The 18,551-nt window shown below is 53.9% G+C and overlaps 8 protein-coding genes across 8 annotated transcripts; 2 read left to right on the forward strand and 6 right to left on the reverse strand.

Moving 5' to 3' along the window:
- Nucleotides 1-25: 25 nt before the first annotated feature.
- Nucleotides 26-1,978, reverse strand: PV08_00883 (uncharacterized protein; the record flags this gene model as incomplete). Its single annotated transcript, XM_016375248.1, has 1 exon — nucleotides 26-1,978. One exon carries the CDS (start codon nucleotides 1,976-1,978, stop codon nucleotides 26-28), a length of 1,953 nt encoding a protein of 650 aa, XP_016240524.1.
- An 834-nt stretch (nucleotides 1,979-2,812) lies between these two features.
- Nucleotides 2,813-4,375, reverse strand: PV08_00884 (uncharacterized protein; the record flags this gene model as incomplete). The annotated part of the gene is made up of 6 exons (XM_016375249.1): nucleotides 2,813-3,023; nucleotides 3,080-3,417; nucleotides 3,468-3,618; nucleotides 3,666-3,778; nucleotides 3,832-4,256; nucleotides 4,312-4,375. The coding sequence occupies 6 exons, from the start codon at nucleotides 4,373-4,375 to the stop codon at nucleotides 2,813-2,815; spliced, it is 1,302 nt and encodes a 433-aa protein (XP_016240525.1).
- Nucleotides 4,376-5,324: 949 nt separating this feature from the next.
- On the forward strand, nucleotides 5,325-6,430 carry PV08_00885 (uncharacterized protein; the record flags this gene model as incomplete). Its single annotated transcript, XM_016375250.1, has 2 exons — nucleotides 5,325-5,409; nucleotides 5,472-6,430. The coding sequence occupies 2 exons, from the start codon at nucleotides 5,325-5,327 to the stop codon at nucleotides 6,428-6,430; spliced, it is 1,044 nt and encodes a 347-aa protein (XP_016240526.1).
- Nucleotides 6,431-6,593: 163 nt separating this feature from the next.
- On the reverse strand, nucleotides 6,594-8,468 carry PV08_00886 (uncharacterized protein; the record flags this gene model as incomplete). Its single annotated transcript, XM_016375251.1, has 2 exons — nucleotides 6,594-7,873; nucleotides 7,970-8,468. 2 exons carry the CDS (start codon nucleotides 8,466-8,468, stop codon nucleotides 6,594-6,596), a joined length of 1,779 nt encoding a protein of 592 aa, XP_016240527.1.
- A 1,119-nt stretch (nucleotides 8,469-9,587) lies between these two features.
- PV08_00887 (uncharacterized protein) lies at nucleotides 9,588-10,382 on the reverse strand (the record flags this gene model as incomplete). Its single annotated transcript, XM_016375252.1, has 1 exon — nucleotides 9,588-10,382. One exon carries the CDS (start codon nucleotides 10,380-10,382, stop codon nucleotides 9,588-9,590), a length of 795 nt encoding a protein of 264 aa, XP_016240528.1.
- A 1,090-nt stretch (nucleotides 10,383-11,472) lies between these two features.
- PV08_00888 (3-carboxy-cis,cis-muconate cycloisomerase) lies at nucleotides 11,473-12,879 on the forward strand (the record flags this gene model as incomplete). Its single annotated transcript, XM_016375253.1, has 1 exon — nucleotides 11,473-12,879. One exon carries the CDS (start codon nucleotides 11,473-11,475, stop codon nucleotides 12,877-12,879), a length of 1,407 nt encoding a protein of 468 aa, XP_016240529.1.
- A 1,258-nt stretch (nucleotides 12,880-14,137) lies between these two features.
- On the reverse strand, nucleotides 14,138-14,494 carry PV08_00889 (uncharacterized protein; the record flags this gene model as incomplete). The annotated part of the gene is made up of 1 exon (XM_016375254.1): nucleotides 14,138-14,494. The coding sequence occupies one exon, from the start codon at nucleotides 14,492-14,494 to the stop codon at nucleotides 14,138-14,140; it is 357 nt and encodes a 118-aa protein (XP_016240530.1).
- Nucleotides 14,495-16,126: 1,632 nt separating this feature from the next.
- On the reverse strand, nucleotides 16,127-18,484 carry PV08_00890 (uncharacterized protein; the record flags this gene model as incomplete). The annotated part of the gene is made up of 1 exon (XM_016375255.1): nucleotides 16,127-18,484. One exon carries the CDS (start codon nucleotides 18,482-18,484, stop codon nucleotides 16,127-16,129), a length of 2,358 nt encoding a protein of 785 aa, XP_016240531.1.
- Nucleotides 18,485-18,551: the final 67 nt, after the last annotated feature.

Genomic DNA, 18,551 nt, shown 5'->3' on the forward strand with positions numbered 1-18,551 from the left:
CTTCCTTGCCCTTGGGATCAAGGGTTCATATTTCGCCCAGAAGATCAAACATGTTCGCACTCCTGCTTCTGGGCCCGGGTGCGAGGGTATCCGATTGAGTTGCTCGTTTTCTTTTGCGCTTACTTTTCGCTCCTTCCCACTCGCCATCACCATCCCTGGTTGCCGAAATTAGTTGTTGTCCAACATCCAATTGGCCTTCGCCCTGGAGATTCGCGGTTGGTGATAAAAGACTCTTGATATCTGTGGACGCCAGGTTCCGACTCTCAATGTCCAGTTCGCTTATTGCTCGGCGTAGGTCGTGCTTGTCCAGAAACAGATCTTGAATATTTGGCATGCGGTCGAGCCGAGATAGCAGAGTCGGTAACATGTTCACGAGTTCATGGGTTTGTGGCGGCGCTTCTTTCGCAGAAGACGCCATCACATACCGTGTCAGCTGTCGTAGAATACGGAAAGAGTACAGCACCGCATGCATATTCCCTAGAATATGCATTTCGTCCCATGAGAGCCTCGTCTGTTGTCTTGCAACAGGTGGGTTTTGGTGATGTGGGAGACCAAACAGATCTAAAACTAGGTCGGCTGACAAGGGTGTCTTCCCTGAAGCGAGTCTCTGCTCGCTCACGAATTGAAGAGCGAGCGTGTACCACTGTAGAAGCATGTGGCATGTGGGAGATGTCGAAAGCGGAGGAGGAGGATTAGTTGTAGTTGTATCTGCCGGTAGCGACTGTAAGAGTGCCATCATACGTTCCTGGGTCCGGACCAAGTCGAGACATTTGATGATTGTTGAAGTTATTCGTTGGCCTTTTCTCGCGTATTCTGTAACCGTGCCGCCATGTATGATAGTTGCCGCTGCAGAACAGCGCAGGAGAAGTGAGTATGCTACATGTCGGATATCAAACCCGTACGACCAAGAGGAGTCTCGAGATGGGTCCTCGTTCAGTGGGGTCAGGTATACAGTTGGGGAGTCAGGACAGAGAACTGCTTCCGCTATCCGTGGGTCGAGGTCATCCAGTAACGATTTTTGTTGTTGATGGAGGTGGTGGAGTGGGGATGAGATGCTAGATTCCTCTTCATACTGCTCTGAAAATGCCTTGTATTCTTCCCGAAGACTCAAATCATCAAGTCTATCGATTTCTCGAGCGCGCTCCTTGACCATTGCGACGGATAAGCTTGGGTCGAGGTATCGTTCGAAGCCGAATCTGAGCAGTGATGAAACCTGTAGCCGCTCAGCGATGCGGCGGGGATTGAATGCCAATGCTGATATCAACCCATTAGATTTGCCTGTCTGCGAGACGGCGGCTTTCTTTTCGAGGGAATGTAGCAGTACAATGCGACCTTCAGACCCGAGGTCGTGGACTGCCATGTCTGAATCGTTGGTCATGATCGCGCCTCCAGACGTTTTGGCGAGTATCGCACAGAAAATGTCAGCTTCACCAGGGACTACTTGCACGATATCTCGCCAGCGGCTCGTCCGCAGGCACTCGATGACGCTGGCGACCATGAATGGAGGCGCAGGGAGCGCGAGTTTCCTACTGGAAATTATGGGCGTGCTCCACAGCGCCTTTCCGTGATCGATACGTGGAAGAGTCGGGAGGATTGGGAGCTCGGGAAACGTCTTCCGATACATCTCGAGCTGTTGACGCAGTTTCTCCATCCGTTCGAGGCGTATTTCGCGTTTGGCGATCGGCAGCGCGCCATCGAAAAATACTTTCTGTAATTCAACACCTTGGGTGTCGAGATGGAGAAGCAGCTTGGTGAAGCTTTGGTTGATCTCTTCATAACTTGGTTGTTGGGCGACCAGGGTCGGACTGGTCGAGATTTTGTACGCCAGTAGCTTGTTGTAGATATAGTAGACGAGAGATGGCCCGTCGATGATCAACGAGGTGACTGGCTTCGGTTCTTCCTGCGAGGCTTGGGAAGCTGAAAGCGCAGTGCGTTCCGCGTAAGGAAGCAAATCTTGGGAAAGTCGAGCAATTCCCATTGTTAGCGCCGAGTTGTTGTGAGTTTATCCATCCTTGGAGGGACTCAAGACACATAGGGACTATACATCGAGGCAGATTGATAAAGACGAAGCATTTGAAAAATGATACTTCGCATGGAATGCGAATGCTCCCCACGCGACCGATCTGGAAATCTCACAGTCTCACAAGAGCGGCTTCACCACGTTGAAGTAGATATTCGTATTCTAATGTCTGCTTTGTGCGTATATTCGTGTCAAGATCCGTGTCGCCACAAGGAAGAGAAACTACAAAATGAGGGTTCCGTCCGATAGTTAATACTCAATCCTTGGAAGAAGCATTTAGAGCATTAATGGTTCGCAGTATTTTGCGGTGAACCACAGCTACATACATCCCTGCGACTGTCTCTTCGTCCTTGACATTACTTCTTACCAGCACGTCCTCTTAAAAGATTGGAATTGTGTATCCATTGCCGTCATCGTCGTCTCTTTATCATATTGATGCTGCAGTTTGGCCCCAGAATAATAGATGTTATTTCAGTCGACACATCGAAAGCCGCCGTTATACCTAGCACTGAGACAACCTTGAGACAACCGTGCGTCCCATGCCATACTGAGAAGCGGCTGGTCTCTATGCAAATCCTCAGTATACTTATGTCAAGCAATACAATTCCGGTGCAAGCGATGAAAATCCTCTGAATGGAACGTGGCCCAATGTCGGGTGGCACATACTCCCGAGTCCCCAATCAGATACTGACGAGGTTTCATATCGGGCATACCTGCTTCACAGCTTGGATCGTAGAAGAGTCGAACCTGGTGTCCTCTCAGCCTGCATCACATATCTCTTCTTCCATATCCTCAATGTGTACCGTTTACTGCAGCTTGAACCTGGCCGAAATTTTCGTCGAATACCTCCTCGGCGTGTTTCTCGGCATCGTGCAAATGGATCCAGTCTTCACGAGGAAATTGGACAGATTCAGGATTCTCCTTGACCTTGTCCCAGTCAGCCTTGTGCCACATATCACGCGTGGTCTCTCCAGTTTTTTGCACTGCTCTGACACGGTCGTATCTAGGATTGAAATTAGCAGCCACCCCGAGGGCCAAACACGTGGAGTGCTAAATTACCTTATTCTTTGATATGTCCGAACGGCATCGGGAACGTCTTTCTTTCCAGCTCTCCTGAGGCAGACAGCAATTGTGACGCCATCTTCCATCGCCTGAGTAGCACCTTGTGCTGAAGTCGGCAAAAACGGATGAGCGGAGTCTCCGAGTAAGGCAATGCGACCACCTTTGCTGATCCACGTTGGCAATGGGTCACGATACACGAGCTTCCAGTCGACGAGGTGGCTTTCGGGTGTCTTTTCGACGATGGCCTTGCACATGGGGTCCCATCCCTCAAATACTTTGTACACGTCCTCTAGTTTGCCGGGGAATGACCACGATTCATCAATGTCGGCGTCATCCTATAATATATGAATCAGCTTGACTCCGACACAGAATATTCGCAGTCTACCTTGTGCGTCAAAACCCAACAGCAATCGCTGCCGTTCTTGATGGTCGAAAACAGGAAATGTACGTCCTGACCGATCCAGCCGTTGAAGGTATCCCCGTTCTCGCAGAATTGCTTCGTTCGAGGGTCCTTGATCATATCCGTGTTTGGAAACCTGGACTAATCAGACTCGACTCTTTGGGCAAAGGCAGAAAAGCATACCATGCTCGGAAAACTGCGTAACCGCTACTTTTTGGTTTATCGAAATATCCTAGGACCAATTCACGCGCCTTTGATCTCACGCCGTCGGATCCGATGACCACATCGCCCCAAACCTGCGGGAAATGAGCAGTTGATCGATGCCACACTCAATCTCATTCTAACATACCTTTTCTCCATGTGAAAGCTCAATTCCTGCCCTATCAGGCTCCTCAATATACTTCTCAACTCTCTGGTTAAGATGAATTGGGATCCCAAGATCGTCTTTGGCATAATTGAAAACAACTTCATGCAGTTCTCCACGATGACCGTTAAACATTGGCATGTCAGGATTTTGGGGTGGTGTCACTTGGTTGATGATGAGTTCTCCTGTATATTTGTGAATGTTGAAGCCATAGTTGGTCAGGTCGATACTGAGCTTTCGCATCTTCTTTGCTATCGAACCGTCGACTCCCCATCGTCGGAATATTCTACCGGCGTTGGACCCGAACGAGATAATATCACCCAATGGCTTCAGTTCCGGGAATGCTTCATAGATCTCGACATCGTGGCCTTGACGGTGGCATTCAATAGCTGCAGTAAGACCTCCAAAACCTATTCGAGTCAGTCAATCGCCTTCAGGCCCTCTGACGAGCACCAAGCAACTCACCTGCTCCAACAATAATCACCTTGACGCCGGTTTTGGACTTTGCAAACGGTTCTGTGGCTGACATGATCATCCTGTCAAGTCGTTGCTCTCAGTTGTGCCGGTGAACGAGTTGTAGCAATCCACGGCACTGACGAGGAACGCTTGTATTCTTCGCCGGAAAGCTTTGTCTGAAACTCGGTATCTTGCCGTTGACAGTTCCTTGTGGGTGTGAGACCTTGACCAAACGAAGGCGGCACACGACTCCTTTTGAATGAGACGGCAACAAATCGTCCAAGCCCCACGGGATACACCATTCCATTCCTTGAAGCGGCGAGGAACGTTGAAGACGACCCGACGCGGCGACGGAGAGACTGGGGGATTCTCCAATGGAACTGCCGAGTTATGCATTGTACCAAAACGGACAATGGACGACCTGGAGCCTACGGTCATTGGGCAGAGCGAGGACTATGGATATTCACCCCACACTTACGGAGTAAACCCCCATCATTTCCCTCGTCAAGGGGAATGGATATCCTTCCCAGTCCATAAGGAAGTGGAGTATGGCTTTGGTGTGCGCCTTTCGAGACCACCACCCTCTCAGGACTCGTGGGGTCTTAACTGGCTCGGTGCCAATGCCTTTGAGACTATCTCCGTGCGAATACTGTTCCATCGCCTCTGTCGTGAACTCCGACCCAAATAAGACCGTACCGATCTCCGCCAGATCTGTTTGAAGCCTTTGCCTCTTCTTGCACAAAACCGACGTCCGGCTTTTAGGGTGGCTGTTCTGCACGTGGCTTTCTGTGGCCCAGTTGCGTGCTCTGTGGGGGCTGTGCTAGAAGACTTCGTGGAGATAAAGATTCTAGCAAACCCGTCCATCTCAGCATTCGCGAGCTTCGAGAAATGGTGGTCTGACGTGAATCTGCACCAATTTCAGTCGTAGTTGCTATACAGCCTATGCCAACATCCGAGCCTGCGCACATCATATGACGGTCTTCCGACATCTAGCCCTGTAACAAACACATCACCATCTCATCATGACCTCGAACTCTACTTTCAACCAGGAGACGGGGGCGTCCGAGGTCGCCAAGGTGTATAGCGATGCGGTACGCGACAAGACAGGTACGATGCGGGTCCCAAGATCTGTCATGCCGTAGATTGGATGAACTGACCGGTCTGTGTAGTTGTCATCGTGGGTGTATCACCACAGAGCCTGGGCGAGTCCACGGCGATGGCGCTAGCTTCACAATCTCCTGGTCTCCTGGTACTGGCGTCCCGAACAACGCTCAAGATGAGTGCTGTTGCATCCAAAATCAAGGCTCAACACCCGGACGTTCGACTCGAGACGGTTGAGGTAGATCTGGCATCGCTTGCGTCAGTCCGAGAGGCTGCAGACAGGATCAGCGAGGTTGTCGACGACAAGATCGACATCCTGATCAACAATGCGGCCGTGGTCATGCAAACCCATGCGTACACCAAAGAAGGCCTCGAGATGCAGTTTGGCACGAACCACATCGGCCTCTTCCTGCTGACCAATCTCTTGATGCCCAAACTCATCCGGGCGGCAGAGAAGTCGCCATCGAAGGGCACCACTCGAATCGTCAACCTGACCAGCGCCGGCCACATCATCTCGCCGGTTCGTTTCAGCGACTACAACTTCACCAAGAGGCCAGAAGACATACCCGAACAGGAACGGCCGATGTCCCGCCCGGGTGTCTCGTTTGACCCTCCACCGGGAAAGACCTACGTACCCTTTGTCGCATATGGTCAATCCAAGACGGCAAACATCCTGATGTCCGTGTCCCTTTCGGAGAAACTTGCCCAGGAAGGCGTCAGGTCGATAGCGACTCATCCGGGGTCCATCTGGACGGATTTGTCGCGCGACCTGGACGAGGAGCACCAGAACCTGGTCAGCAAGACGGGAAGTTTCTGGAAGACCCTGGACCAAGGGAGTGCGACGACGCTGGTGGCCGCTCTTGATCCGAAACTCAGCGAAGATACGAGCGTCATCTATCTGAGCGACTGTCAAGTGGCCGAACCCGCCGCGCATGCCAAAGATCCTATTGCGGCAGAGAGACTGTGGAAATTGAGCGAAGAGATCGTGGGCCAAGTGTTTGCCTATGGCGACAAAAGCCGACTGTAAAAAGCAAGGCCGTTCGCAGAAAACCCCGCCATGACAGGATCACTACGCCGGGCTTAGATATGTGCGAGCATGGAAACGTGTATATATCGTTACTCTGCCCCAGTCAAGATCGCCTTCTGTTTTGGGCATGTCAATCAATAATCGGCACATAGAGTGGAGGTTTTCAACTCATTACGCCCTTGCTTCCCATGACACCTAGAGCAGCTCGATCTGCCTCGTCTTTGCTCACTTTCTTCAGCTGCCGGTATTCTGCCTTCCACATCTGTTCTCTGATCCAAACTTCCAGCTCTCGATCGTCTGTGGGGATGTCGTCCTCTTGTGATAAATCATCCTGGACCGCCTGCTTTATCACCGCAGCCGCGATCTTGACACTGATTTCACGAACGTTCGTCACGTCGGGCAACAGTCCAGCGTCGGGATCCTCGAGCGCCGGCGCCTGTGCCGCTAATGCCTTCACGGCGGCGACCAACATCTCGGGGGTGATGAGCTTGGCCCGAGAGAGGACTACCCCTAGGCCAATACCAGGAAACACTTCACTGTTGTTGCACTCTGCTATCTCGCGTTCCTTGCCACCGACGTCCACAGGATCGAAGGGGCTCCCAGTCGCAGTTAGAACCTTGCCGTCTGTCCAACGCAACAAGTCCTCGGGGACGGCTTCGTGCAGGCGCGTGGGATTCGACAACGGGAAGATGATCGGCCGCTCGACGTGCTTAGCCATTTCTTGCACGACTTCTTGAGTGAATGCCCCTGGCTTGGTGCTGGTTCCGATGAGTACGTGTGGCTTGATCTTCCGGACGACATCGAGCAGCGAGTTGTTCCGTTTGTCGGGCCACTCGCTGTCCGGCCTGGCATAGTCGTGCTGAGCCGACGTAAGTATGTCGCCGTGAGATTGTAAAAGGAGCCCGGGCTTGTCGATACACCAGATCTGTTTCGTGGCCTCCTCCCTTGTCTTTTCGCTCTCGACGGCTATCGCGTCCCGAATCTGGTCCGAGATACCTATGCCCGCAGTTCCTGCGCCAAACATAACCACTCGCAGATCTTTGAGTGAATACCCGGCAACATGGGTGGCCGCATACAGGGCCGCCAGGGTCACACATCCTGTCCCTTGGACATCGTCGTTGAAGCAAGGGATCTCCTGATCGTACTCGTCGAGAATGCGTCTAGCATTGCGCAGGCCAAAGTCTTCAAAGTGGATGTACGCTTTAGGGAAGCGTTTCCTACAGGCCTTGACGAAGCGGTCTATGAATGCGTCATATTCTGGGCCTCTGGCTCTCGGTTGATGCAGACCGAGATACAGCTCGTCGTCCAGCAGTTCCTGATTGTCGGTTCCCACGTCGAGAACCACCGGCAATGTGCGGTTGGGATGGATGCCTGCGCACAAAGTGTATATGACCAGCTTTGCGATGCTGATGAGTATTGCGCCGACGCCTTGGTCTCCGATACCTAAAGACAAGCAAATGTTCAGGTGTCAACCTCCTGCCCACCGACGATAAAGGGGGGGGGAGGGGGTTGTTCCTTCTGGCTCGGATAGTCACTGACCTAGGATTTGCTCGCCGTCGCTACAAGCAATGATGTCCACATCTTCCGGTGAACCCCACTGGTCCAGCGCCGCTTCGATGTCATCAGGATCGCTGATCTTGAGGAAGCAGCCTTCTGGCCGGCGGAACAGTCTGCTGTACTTTGCGATTGCCTCGCCCTCGGTCGGGGTGTAGATGATCGGGAACATCTCCTTCAGATGGTCCTGGATCAAGCGGTAGTAGAGAACCTCGTTCTGTTCTTTCAAGCTTGTCATGAAGGTGTTCTTGCCCAGGGGGGTCCGCCGGGTCTGGAATTGCTCGTACGCGCGCATGACCTGCTCCTCCAGCGTGTTGACCTGGGCAGGGAGCAGACTGCTCAGGCCAAACTCTCTGCGCTCGTCGTCTGTGAATGCCGTGCCTTTGTTCATGTACGGCGTCTGCAGCAATGACTTGCCCGTCAGTGCACATTCCTGAGGGCCCGAAGTTGCCAGCGGCAGATGTGCAAACTTTGAAGGCGCCATCTTGGATGATGCGTAGCGTCTCCTCCGGATCTCTGTCGTGCCTTGTTCTGTCGGTTGAGGTCGACAGCGATGTCTATATAGCGGCCGCCGCACGAGACGAAGCATCTCTTTCGCGAGGTCTTGCTCGATACTCTAACATTCTGCTGCGTGGCCCGTTTGTGGCTTGACAACGAATACGTCATGCCACGAATCATCCATTCAAACGGGTCAACATTACTAGCTTCGCGTTGTTAGTAAGCTTCACTTCAGCCGGAATCAGCAGCAACTCAATCGAGGCCCGCATGGCTCATCTACAGCATCTCAGTTATAGTGCTAGCGGACACGTCGTAAGCTTTTCGAGCTCGTTATCGAGGTCAAGTGTTGCCGCGATTTGCCGATGCAGGTTTATGCATAATAGGCCTTTTCCAGTTCCGGCACCTGGGAACATCGATCATGTCAAGCCTCCCGCCTTCTCCTCCAACTCGCTCGTGCCTTGAAAGGAACTGGGGGTCTTCTTTTTTGCCGTCGTATGATGCGACCCGCTATCCGGCAAACCAGGGTCACAACGTTCTCTCCCTACATCGACGCCATTTTATCGCCAAAATGCAACAACGACAGTGCCAAACTCGTCTACCAACTCTCGCCATCGTCCCGGGCGCGACGTAGTGTCTTGCTCGTAGCCTCGTCACGCAAAGAAGGGCATCTCTGCAGATTGCAATGTGGCATCGACACGGGAGGTGTTGTAATGGCCGCTGGACGAACCGGTATTGGAAGACAAGAATCTTGCATCGTGATGCTATGACTGAGTAAATTATTGAGCCCGTACTATGCGCCATTACTCGGGAGAGGTCAAGTCAAGTCCAGTCAATTCAAATTGAGAGCGCTCCCAACAGATGTGTGGTATATGTGTAACTTTTAGTTGTATGAGGCTATATAATTTTAAAACGGGATGGATCAATTCCAACTCAGTTGCCTAATTCTCTCAATGGTATGGGACTTCCCTTGAGGACAAAACGTGACGAGGTCCAACTCAGTGCCTGTCCTGCGGATCTCAGAAGAACGGTAGAGAAGTACGCTGAGGACATGAGATGAGTGATGCAAACAAGTCGATTCAGGTCAAGCCGGTTCGGATCAGACCACTCATTCATCCAACTCAGGATAATGTCGATAAATGCCCATACCATACTTTTGTCTCCGGTCACTTTCGAGATAGGCCTTGACCTTTTCGAGCGCCTTGACGCGGTCATAGAGGGCAAATACTTTGTCGTAGTCGCCCGTCTCCCTGAGGTTCGCGACCCGCTTGGGGAAGGCATGCGACACGCCGTCCAGGGCTTGGAACAGCACCAGGTCCGCGTACGTGAGCTTGTTGCCGTACAGGTACTCTCCGCCGCCGCTCGCGGGGCCCGAGAGGACACGGTTGAAGTAGTCGAGAAATTTGGGCAGTCGGGTCTCGCGGTAGTCCTTGGCCTTGCGGAGCGCCTCGTCCTTTTGGTCCTCGTAGTACAGGCCGGTGGCGACGGGGTGGTGGACATCGTGCGGCTCATTGGACAGACCATCCAGCACCGTCAGAGTGAGTGCGTTGACGTGGTGGTAGCCATGGAGGTCCTGGTCGGGTGACGGGGCGAGCCCGAGCCGTCCGCCGAGGTAAAGCAGGATGTTGGGCGTCTGGGAGATGCGCAGGTCGCCGTGCTCGAGAACCGGAGGCGCGAGCGGCGGTGGGTTGCGTTCGTCGCCTTGGTTCTGAGTGTCGATCTGCCCGAGCACGGCTTTTACGCCTTCCGAGGTCGCGTTGCTCACGTCGACGTACGGCGTCCCGGTCGCCTCGAACGCGAGGCGGATGTGTTCGCCGCGCCCCGGAAGGCCGGGCCAGTAGATGAGACGGTACGGCTCGGACTCTGAGTCGGTCTTTTGACGCTTGCTAGCGCGGGTCGACATGGTGGCGGTACTGGTCCGAACGGTATCAAGCGAAGTCTGAAGTCGGGGTTTGGCTAACGACGGTAATACGTGTACTGCTTGGATGTCGTTCGCGTAGGACCCTGAGAGTGGTATGCGGTGTGAAAAGCGGTGGAAGCTGATGCATGCGTGGGAACGGCAGTGGGTGTGGGCGTAGAATGTCCTCTTCGATGCAGAAACGAGGAGGGTATGTCTCATTGAAGACCTCGAGTAGTCGTGAGAAGAGGAAGAGGAAGAGGAGCAACAAGGAGAGTGAGTGGAAGTGGCTTGAAGCTTCTGCCCGAAAGGTACCTACCGTAGGGAGTGGTGCTTGGGTTGTACTTTCAACGTCATTTATACCTGGGGAGTTCGGAGGCGGGAGAACATGCTTCCGGCACCCGACCCGATAACGGAGACTTGCGCCCCCGGAGTCTTATGTAATCCCCCCGGGTACATACACCCGGTAGGAGGCTCTATACGCGCCGGCTCCGGGGCAGATCGCATGTGGGATGCCCACAATGGTCCCTATAAATCGTACCGAGTACGAGCACCGCCTGAGTATATTGGATCATGACACGAGGACCGAGTAACTCACGACCAGACACATCTACTCGCACAGCATCTATTTATTCTCTTGGGCCCAGGTGCAGTAGCAAACCTTGTCAGAATAGAATAGCCTCGTACTTTGTAGGGTCCTCTTCTAGGCTACATCCACCAGGACTCGGGCTGTAGGAAGGTGAGTTTGGAGAATTGTACGTGATGAGCATCGACAATACTCGTCCTCCGATGGTTTATTATCCGCATCAGCCGAATTGAGCCAGAAATCGCAACGCACATCACTATGCAAGAACCTGTTACGTTTGTACTCCATCTTCTCCTCCCCGTCGTATCCATCACCGCTTTGAAAAGTCGTACGCTCCCACTCACAGTAAGAGTACCCAATTGTGTTACCAGTCAGGCTTTACCATTCCCCTTTAGTATTCACGCCTCCACGTCATTCTTCTCCGTTACACACAACCGCTCACTGCTGACACGGACCGCCATCGACCGAGACACACACACGGATTACTAGGTTTAGCTGTGTGCACGCACAATGACCTCCGTCCAGGATTCCTTCATCTTTGGCAATATCCTCTCGACCCGGGAATCCTCCGCAGTGTGGTCCGACAAGACACGCACGCAATGCTACCTCGCCTTCGAAGGGGCGCTGGCCAAAGCCCAGGCACGTCTAGGGATAATCCCACAGCGAGCGGCCGACGAGATCATCAAGTTCTGTCTCGACATCCGCAACGTCGACTTTGAAGAACTGCGCGCGCAGACCGAACTCATCGGCTACCCGGTCCTCGGCGTGGTCAAGCAGCTCGTGGCACACGTCAACGCCGTCGAACCGGGGCTGGGCGAATGGGCGCACTGGGGCGCGACGACCCAGGACGTCACCGACACGGCGACGGTGATCCAGCTCTGGGACACGATAGCGCTGTTCGAGAAGGCACTCGACCGGATCATCTCGTCCCTGCGCACGCTCGCCGACCAGCACAAGACCACGCCCATGGCGGCGCGGTCGAACCTCCAACAGGCCGTGCCCATGTCGTTCGGGTTCAAACTGGCCCGTCTCCTCGCCACGTTCCTGCGACACCGCGAACGGCTCAAGGACGTCGAGACGCGGTTGACGGTCCTCGAGTTCTCGGGCGCGGCGGGGACGCTCGCGACGCTCCCGCCGACGCCCGACCACCCCCAGCTCGGGCTGGAGTGTCAGCGCGAGCTCGCGCGGGACCTCAACCTCAAGGTGCCCGAGATAGCGTGGCACACGGAGCGCGACCGGATCGCCGAGTTCGGGTCTGTGTGCGCGATGCTGGCGTCGACGTGCGCCAAGTTCGCGCTCGACGTCAAACTGCTCGCGCAGACCGAGGTGAACGAGGTTTCGGAGCCCTACGTCCCGCACCGCGGGTCGAGCAGCACCATGCCGCAGAAGCGCAACCCGATCTCGTGCGCCTACATCACCGCCATGTCGGCCACGGTGCGCCAGCTCAGCACGTCGCTGTTCGAGGCCATGGTCGAGGACCACGAGCGCAGCACCGGCCCCTGGGAGATCGAGTGGATTGTGCTCCCGCAGATCTCGACCCTGACCCACGCCTCGCTCAAGCACACCGCCGACCTGCTCGAGGGGCTCGAGGTCCACGAGGACGCCATGAAAGCCAACCTCGACATATCCAACGGCGCCGTCGTCTCCGAGGCCGTCATGATGGGCCTCGGCCCGGAACTGGGGAGGCAGTACGCCCACGACGTCGTCTACGATCTGTGTCGCCGCTCCCAGGTCGAGAAGAGGCCGTTGCTGGACTTGCTGTGCGAGAACGACGAGATCGCCAGCAAGATGAGTAGGGAGCAACTGGCCAAGCTGTGCGATCCAGCCAATTATCTGGGCTACAGCGACGTCATGGTCGAGAGGGTTTTGAAGTTGGCCGATGAGCCCAAGGTGGATAGGAAGGCCAGTCTCGTATGAAAAATGAGCGAGCATTGAGCACAACACTGACCAAACCAACCAACCAACCCACGCACGACATAAAACGCTACAGATGGAACGTACAGAGACACACTTCTCACATCACACATCACGCATCACACAATAGAGAACTCTCACGCAATTCCTCATACCTAATTGAGCCCAACCCAGTTCGGTCATGTCAACACTTCCTGCTCGAAACAGAGAGGATGAGTGTGTACAGCGCGAGAGCGAATCCAGCCACGCACCCCAGTTGCGTTGTCCTCATCTACTGCCTGGTGTTCGTCCTGTGAGCTGCCACCCGGACCGTTTTGAGGGAAACTGGCAGCCTTTTACGTCGGGCGTTTCCTCGCTGGCTTCAGCGTGGGGACCTGACGGTTGTCTGCCCCCCGCTATCAATGGGTCTTCGTTCAAGGTATTTTACCAGTTCGTCGGGCTCATCGAGGTCTTGGATCTACCCTGGCGCCTCATTGGCCATCCTCAACACCAGCGACACTCAGTGGCGCGTCCCCGTAGCGATGAAGCTGCGCCTTGACCGCGATCCTCTTCCGGCGCGTCGTGTTCCTGCCTGGCTGATGAAGCATGGCCGAGTCGAAGCCGCGACAAGTGTGCTGGTGGTACTCCGTGATCTGGTCCTGTGAGCCACGCCTACGTCTAAAAACCCGAGCTCGGGGACATTGCCGACGAGGTACGCTTGGGAGCCTAGCTACTGCATGGAGCTGGTAGAACTCATGCTTCTTCAGGGTGTACTCTTGGGCCTCGTCTTGGCTTTTTTGAAAAGTACGTGATCGAAGAACACGCGCCATTGAATCTCCCCAGGCATCGTTACACAGCTCTTCGGTCAGTTGTCAGGTATCAACGAAATCAATTGTAAGTGGGACCCCCATCTTCTATCAGCCCAAGAAGATCGCGACAATCTTCCTTGATTTTTCGATCATCATCATCATCAAATCTGTCATCATCAAACATCAACGTCCAACATATATATGTACAGGAAAAGACGGAGGGAAAAGACAAGCAAGTACTGGGAGGGAGGGAGTGATGGAGTGAGAAACGAATGCTCGAATGCTCGACGGATCCAAAAACACGTCCAAACCACGCATACAAATACATTCCTGCAAGACAGTTGATTCACACGCCAGTTAACTTGTGATTTGCTTTGCCCATAGCTTGCGAACCTAACTAAAGGCTCACTGCCTCGCCCCCAATGACAGACACTCTCGTCACCGTCAATAGATTTGCCCGTCCCTGGCCACGGTTATGACCGGTCAAAGATATGCGACACGCTAGTCACGATCCCATCCGGCCCACCCAGCGACCAGAAATGGCGGACAATGGAAGAAAACGTGGCATGAGACGATGACGACGACGATGAGCCACCGTCCACCTGAAGTTCTCGGATGTTGATCGACTCGGTCACGTCACGTCCGTGGTTCTGGTTGTTGTGATACGTTGAGATTGTGACATGCCGACGACCGTGATCTTGGTTTAATTTGTAGGGTGCCACCTCGTCCCGTCCGTGAGTTTGGGTGTAGTGATAATGCAGGGGTCTGGCGGTAGCTGTCATGTCAAGTCCAGCGGCGAGGAAGAGAGAAATGTAGATTATTGGTTTCATTTTGGTTGGATTTGACGTGGGCAAGAAGGGGTCGCGACAGGGAGATAGAGGAAGAGTGATCTTGTTGCTGATATCCTGCTCGGAACTTCGTAATGGGGGTAGACGAATGCCGGTAGATGGAAACGTGGAATGTCGAGTACGGAAGTTGTCGAAGCTCAGAGCAGATTCTCAAGACAGGGCAGAGTAGAGCTGCGAGACCGTACTATGCCTGTTAATGGGCCAGTCGGTGATTGGTAGTATTGTTGTCGAAGTGATGTCCGGGATATATCGAGGTGGTGAATAGATGGCAGTGTTAGATTTGGTAGCGGGTGTGAAAAAGGGTAAATCGGTTCGCCAGGAACAAGGTAAAGAACGTAAAGGATGTTTTCCAAAGGGATCCTAATATGTCCTTTATATCGGAGGGCAAAAGAGCGACGACGGTAGATTGAAAAGAACGACTTGACTTGGTGAGGACAGCAACAACACACGACAAGGGAGAGGAAGGCAGAGGGATGAGACATTGTGTCTCGATATATACATATTCCTGGCAACACTTCCCTAGCTTACCTTCGACCCCTCTCGTATACGAGCCCGGTAGGTTTCTATTTTCCGCCCGATCACCATCGTGTGATCTCATGTCACAAACAAGGCTCGACTGTTGCTGCGGTGGGAGGAAATTCGCGCGGAGGGGCGGTATCAGCCACCCACCCCAGGCTCGTGAGGAGACTTAGCTGTGCGGAAGACTCGACCGTCTCATCATGGCCATAGCGTGGACAACCTGATGACTGACGGTGATTCAGATCGAAGGGGGGCCTGGGAAGGTGCAGCGTCTGTGCAATTCGTCTCGTGTGGGTGTGTAGCGTCTATCTCGGTCTAGGGCGGGACAGGGAGGGGAGTATTGTGCAATCGGTACAACTTCACCAGCAGAGAAGAATAGGCGAGAGAGAAACCTCGGGCGATCCGGCAAAACCTCTGGTTAGTTCACAGCTCCCTGGGGCACGCGGTGATGACGATGAAATCGACGGCGCCGGCGGGCTGAACATGGATCGCGCCAGGAGGAGAGTTGGTTCGTCGTCTGTCTAGTTAGACCGAGGCCTACAAGACACTGCAGTGCCTCTTCTAACTTAGTTACTCGTAGGAGATGCAAACACAACCCTGCGGTAATTGAAGGGGAATCAGTCCATCAGGGTTTCAGGATCCCCTTGTACAAACCTTGCTTCATCGTGCCGCAAAATCGCCTTCAGATACCGCCATCTGAAACAATGGCACTCTAGTAGCATCCGTCCTCGGAGGATGAAATCGCAACCAACGACTTTATACGCACACGTCAGGTGTAAGCCGTAGTCACAGATCGGTTGAGGTGGTTTCAATATGCAGGTGTTGTCGGCCGTCTACAACTCATCTGTACAAAGAGTCCATCCTGTACTAAATAAATCCTTCGCCCGTCCACTGACTGTCCCTGACACTTCGTGCACTGTAGCTCTGGCCCGAAGCCCGACGCCATTTCACTAGACACTAATCCATCCCTCCTCTCTCCCCTTGCTTCATAAACGTCGTACAGTAAAAGGAAATCAAGTCGTGGGAATCATAGCCAATATCCACATATTAGGCCCCTTGCCGCTTGGATGCGAGATAAACCAACGAGTCAGGACATCATCTGCCCCCGGCTCCCATGCGCGCAATGCCTTCCATTATGCCACCACCTCGACTGCTATATCCTCCAATCTTAGATGAAGGCGCCTTCAACCCTGTGCTGCCCGGAGCTGGAATCCCAGAGAATTTGCCCGCCGTCGGCTTCTGTAGCATGCTCATCGGTCGAGGCCGACTGGGCAACCCTGTCGCTCCGCCATTCATGCTAGTCCTGAATTTGTTCGGACTGGCAACTGCAGCCGCAGAGTTCGGTCGTCCATTTCCGTCCTCACTCCTGGGAGGACTTACAGGATGGCGTTGCGCATCAAGGGTACGTTGCTCGTCCTGTTGTGCACTCATGCTCAAGAACAAATCCACTTGGGCCACTAGGTCTCCCTTTTCCACTCTTTCTTGCTCGACATCCCTCCGCAACGAATCGGCCTCTGCTGTGAGGGAGTCGACTTGACTACGAAGGCCAGCAGCTTCTGCCTCGAGGAGTTTCTTCTCGGCCATGGTCTCTTCGTTCCATCTGCGCAGCTCTTCAATTTGCCCCTCCATCTTGGACAAGGCCTCGCTTTGGCCGGGGATGACCCCGCTCATGGTTGCCTCTTTTTCCGTCTGCAGTTTGAGAACCTCATCTTGAGATGCTTTGAGGTCGGCTCGCAACTGTTCCACTTGCTTGATCCAACGCTTTTCGTAGCTGACTTTAAGATCGGATACTTTTCGTTCATGTTTGCTCTTGTACAAAGCGTGTAGCTCCCGGGCAACCTTTTCAGTGGCATCTTTGACCGCAAAGTCAATGTCTGCAGATACCCCTGGTGTGGCCGGAGTGTTGTTTTTGTCTGGACTAGGAGTAGAGCGTAGTCTTTCGGAACGGAGGGTGTCGAGAGACGCCTGGAGCTCAAGTATACGCACTTCGAGCTCTTCTGTCCTTCGATCGGCCTCTTCGTTCTGGCGTCGCAGCTTCTCCTTCTCTCGTTCTTCCAGAAAAATGTTCTGCTTAATCTCGCGCAGTACCTCCTCCATTTCACGCGATCGCCGTGCGAGGTCTTCCTTTTCGTGCTCCATCTCTTCCCTCGAAGCACGTTCATGTCGAAGCTCTTCGCTAGTTTTACCCACCCTGACTTCTGCGTCGGTCACGGCGCGCTTGAGTGCCATCACCTCAGCTTCTTTGCCGGACAAGGTAGCTTCGAGCCCTGAAATGCGAGATTGTAGCTCTGAGCGTAACGTCTCCAATTCTCTCGGAGTAATTGTTGGTATTGAGCGGGGGGTGGCCATGGGTTCAAGGTCAATATCCAGGAGATCCATGCCTAGCCCAGTTGCAGAAAACATGCTGTGCCGCTGGCCTGCAGGAGTGGCAGGCACGGTTCTGTCACCGGGCCCAGCTTGATGCTGCTTCTGTGGCGACCTGCCCCCGGCTCTCTCACGATCCACAGATGCCTGCGACCGATGCATGGGACTGGGATTGATCTTGATTGGAAAGCCCCCTCTGCCTGACGGACTTCGTCGCATACTACGCGGCGCCGAGGAGGGAGGGGGAATCACAATGTTGGTCTGCCCCGTGAAATTCAAAAGATCTGTTGTAGCGTCGCCAGAAGCTGATGGTTTTCGGGGAGTAGGGTCGTCGTCTTCGTTTGACGAGGTGCTTCGCCGGGATGTGGACAATAATCGTAGTGGCCGCTGAGCTGCCCCAGGTGTACTCGTGATGACGGATGTACGTCGTTGTTTACCCGGTGACCAGGGTTCGCGTGGAGGTTTGGAGGGAGAGTTGCGTAGATGAGAAAAGCGAGTCATGTCTGTAGGGATGGCCGAGATCGTGCTGAGGTCGCCGACGGTTTCATCATTGATGGTTTTGTCGTCGAGAGTCAACGTCAAGGTCAAATCATCCAGTTCGTCTCTGGGAGTCTCTCCTGATCCCTGCTCTTGGTCTGGCGACGCGAAAGTAGCAGTGCCATTTGCTGAGTGTGTAAATGATTGGTGTGCATTGTCATTCTGCACCTCCTGCTGCAGGGAGTCAATGGCCCTAGTCAGCCCTTCATTAAACCGCACTGTAGGATCAGCAGGAGAGCCGGGAGGGGAGTCGTTCCTTGAATCATCCTGCAGCCGGTACTTTATCGGCGAAAACGCCTTGCGAGGACTAGTCTGCGGACTGTAATGATCGCGGGGAGAATGAGGACGATCCATGGTCGATAACTGAAGGTTCAAGGTATCAGTTGTAGAGGATCGGGCGACGGCCACTGTGGACATGGTAGCTGGGGAACGCGGAGGTGGTGGTGGTGTTGTTGAGCGAGCGGGATCGAGTTTCTGGGAGAAGTCGAGCTTGATAGGAGACGATCTGGAGTTCTGCTTGGCAGGCGACAGGGTACCCAAAGGCTCAGACATGTTGTCGGTGAGCAGGAGTTCCTGCGAGAGGCGGTGTAACAGTGATTCTGTTTCTGGTACAGGAGGC

This window comes from Exophiala spinifera (genome assembly GCF_000836115.1).
Source record: "Exophiala spinifera strain CBS 89968 unplaced genomic scaffold supercont1.1, whole genome shotgun sequence".
NCBI lineage: Eukaryota > Fungi > Ascomycota > Eurotiomycetes > Chaetothyriales > Herpotrichiellaceae > Exophiala > Exophiala spinifera.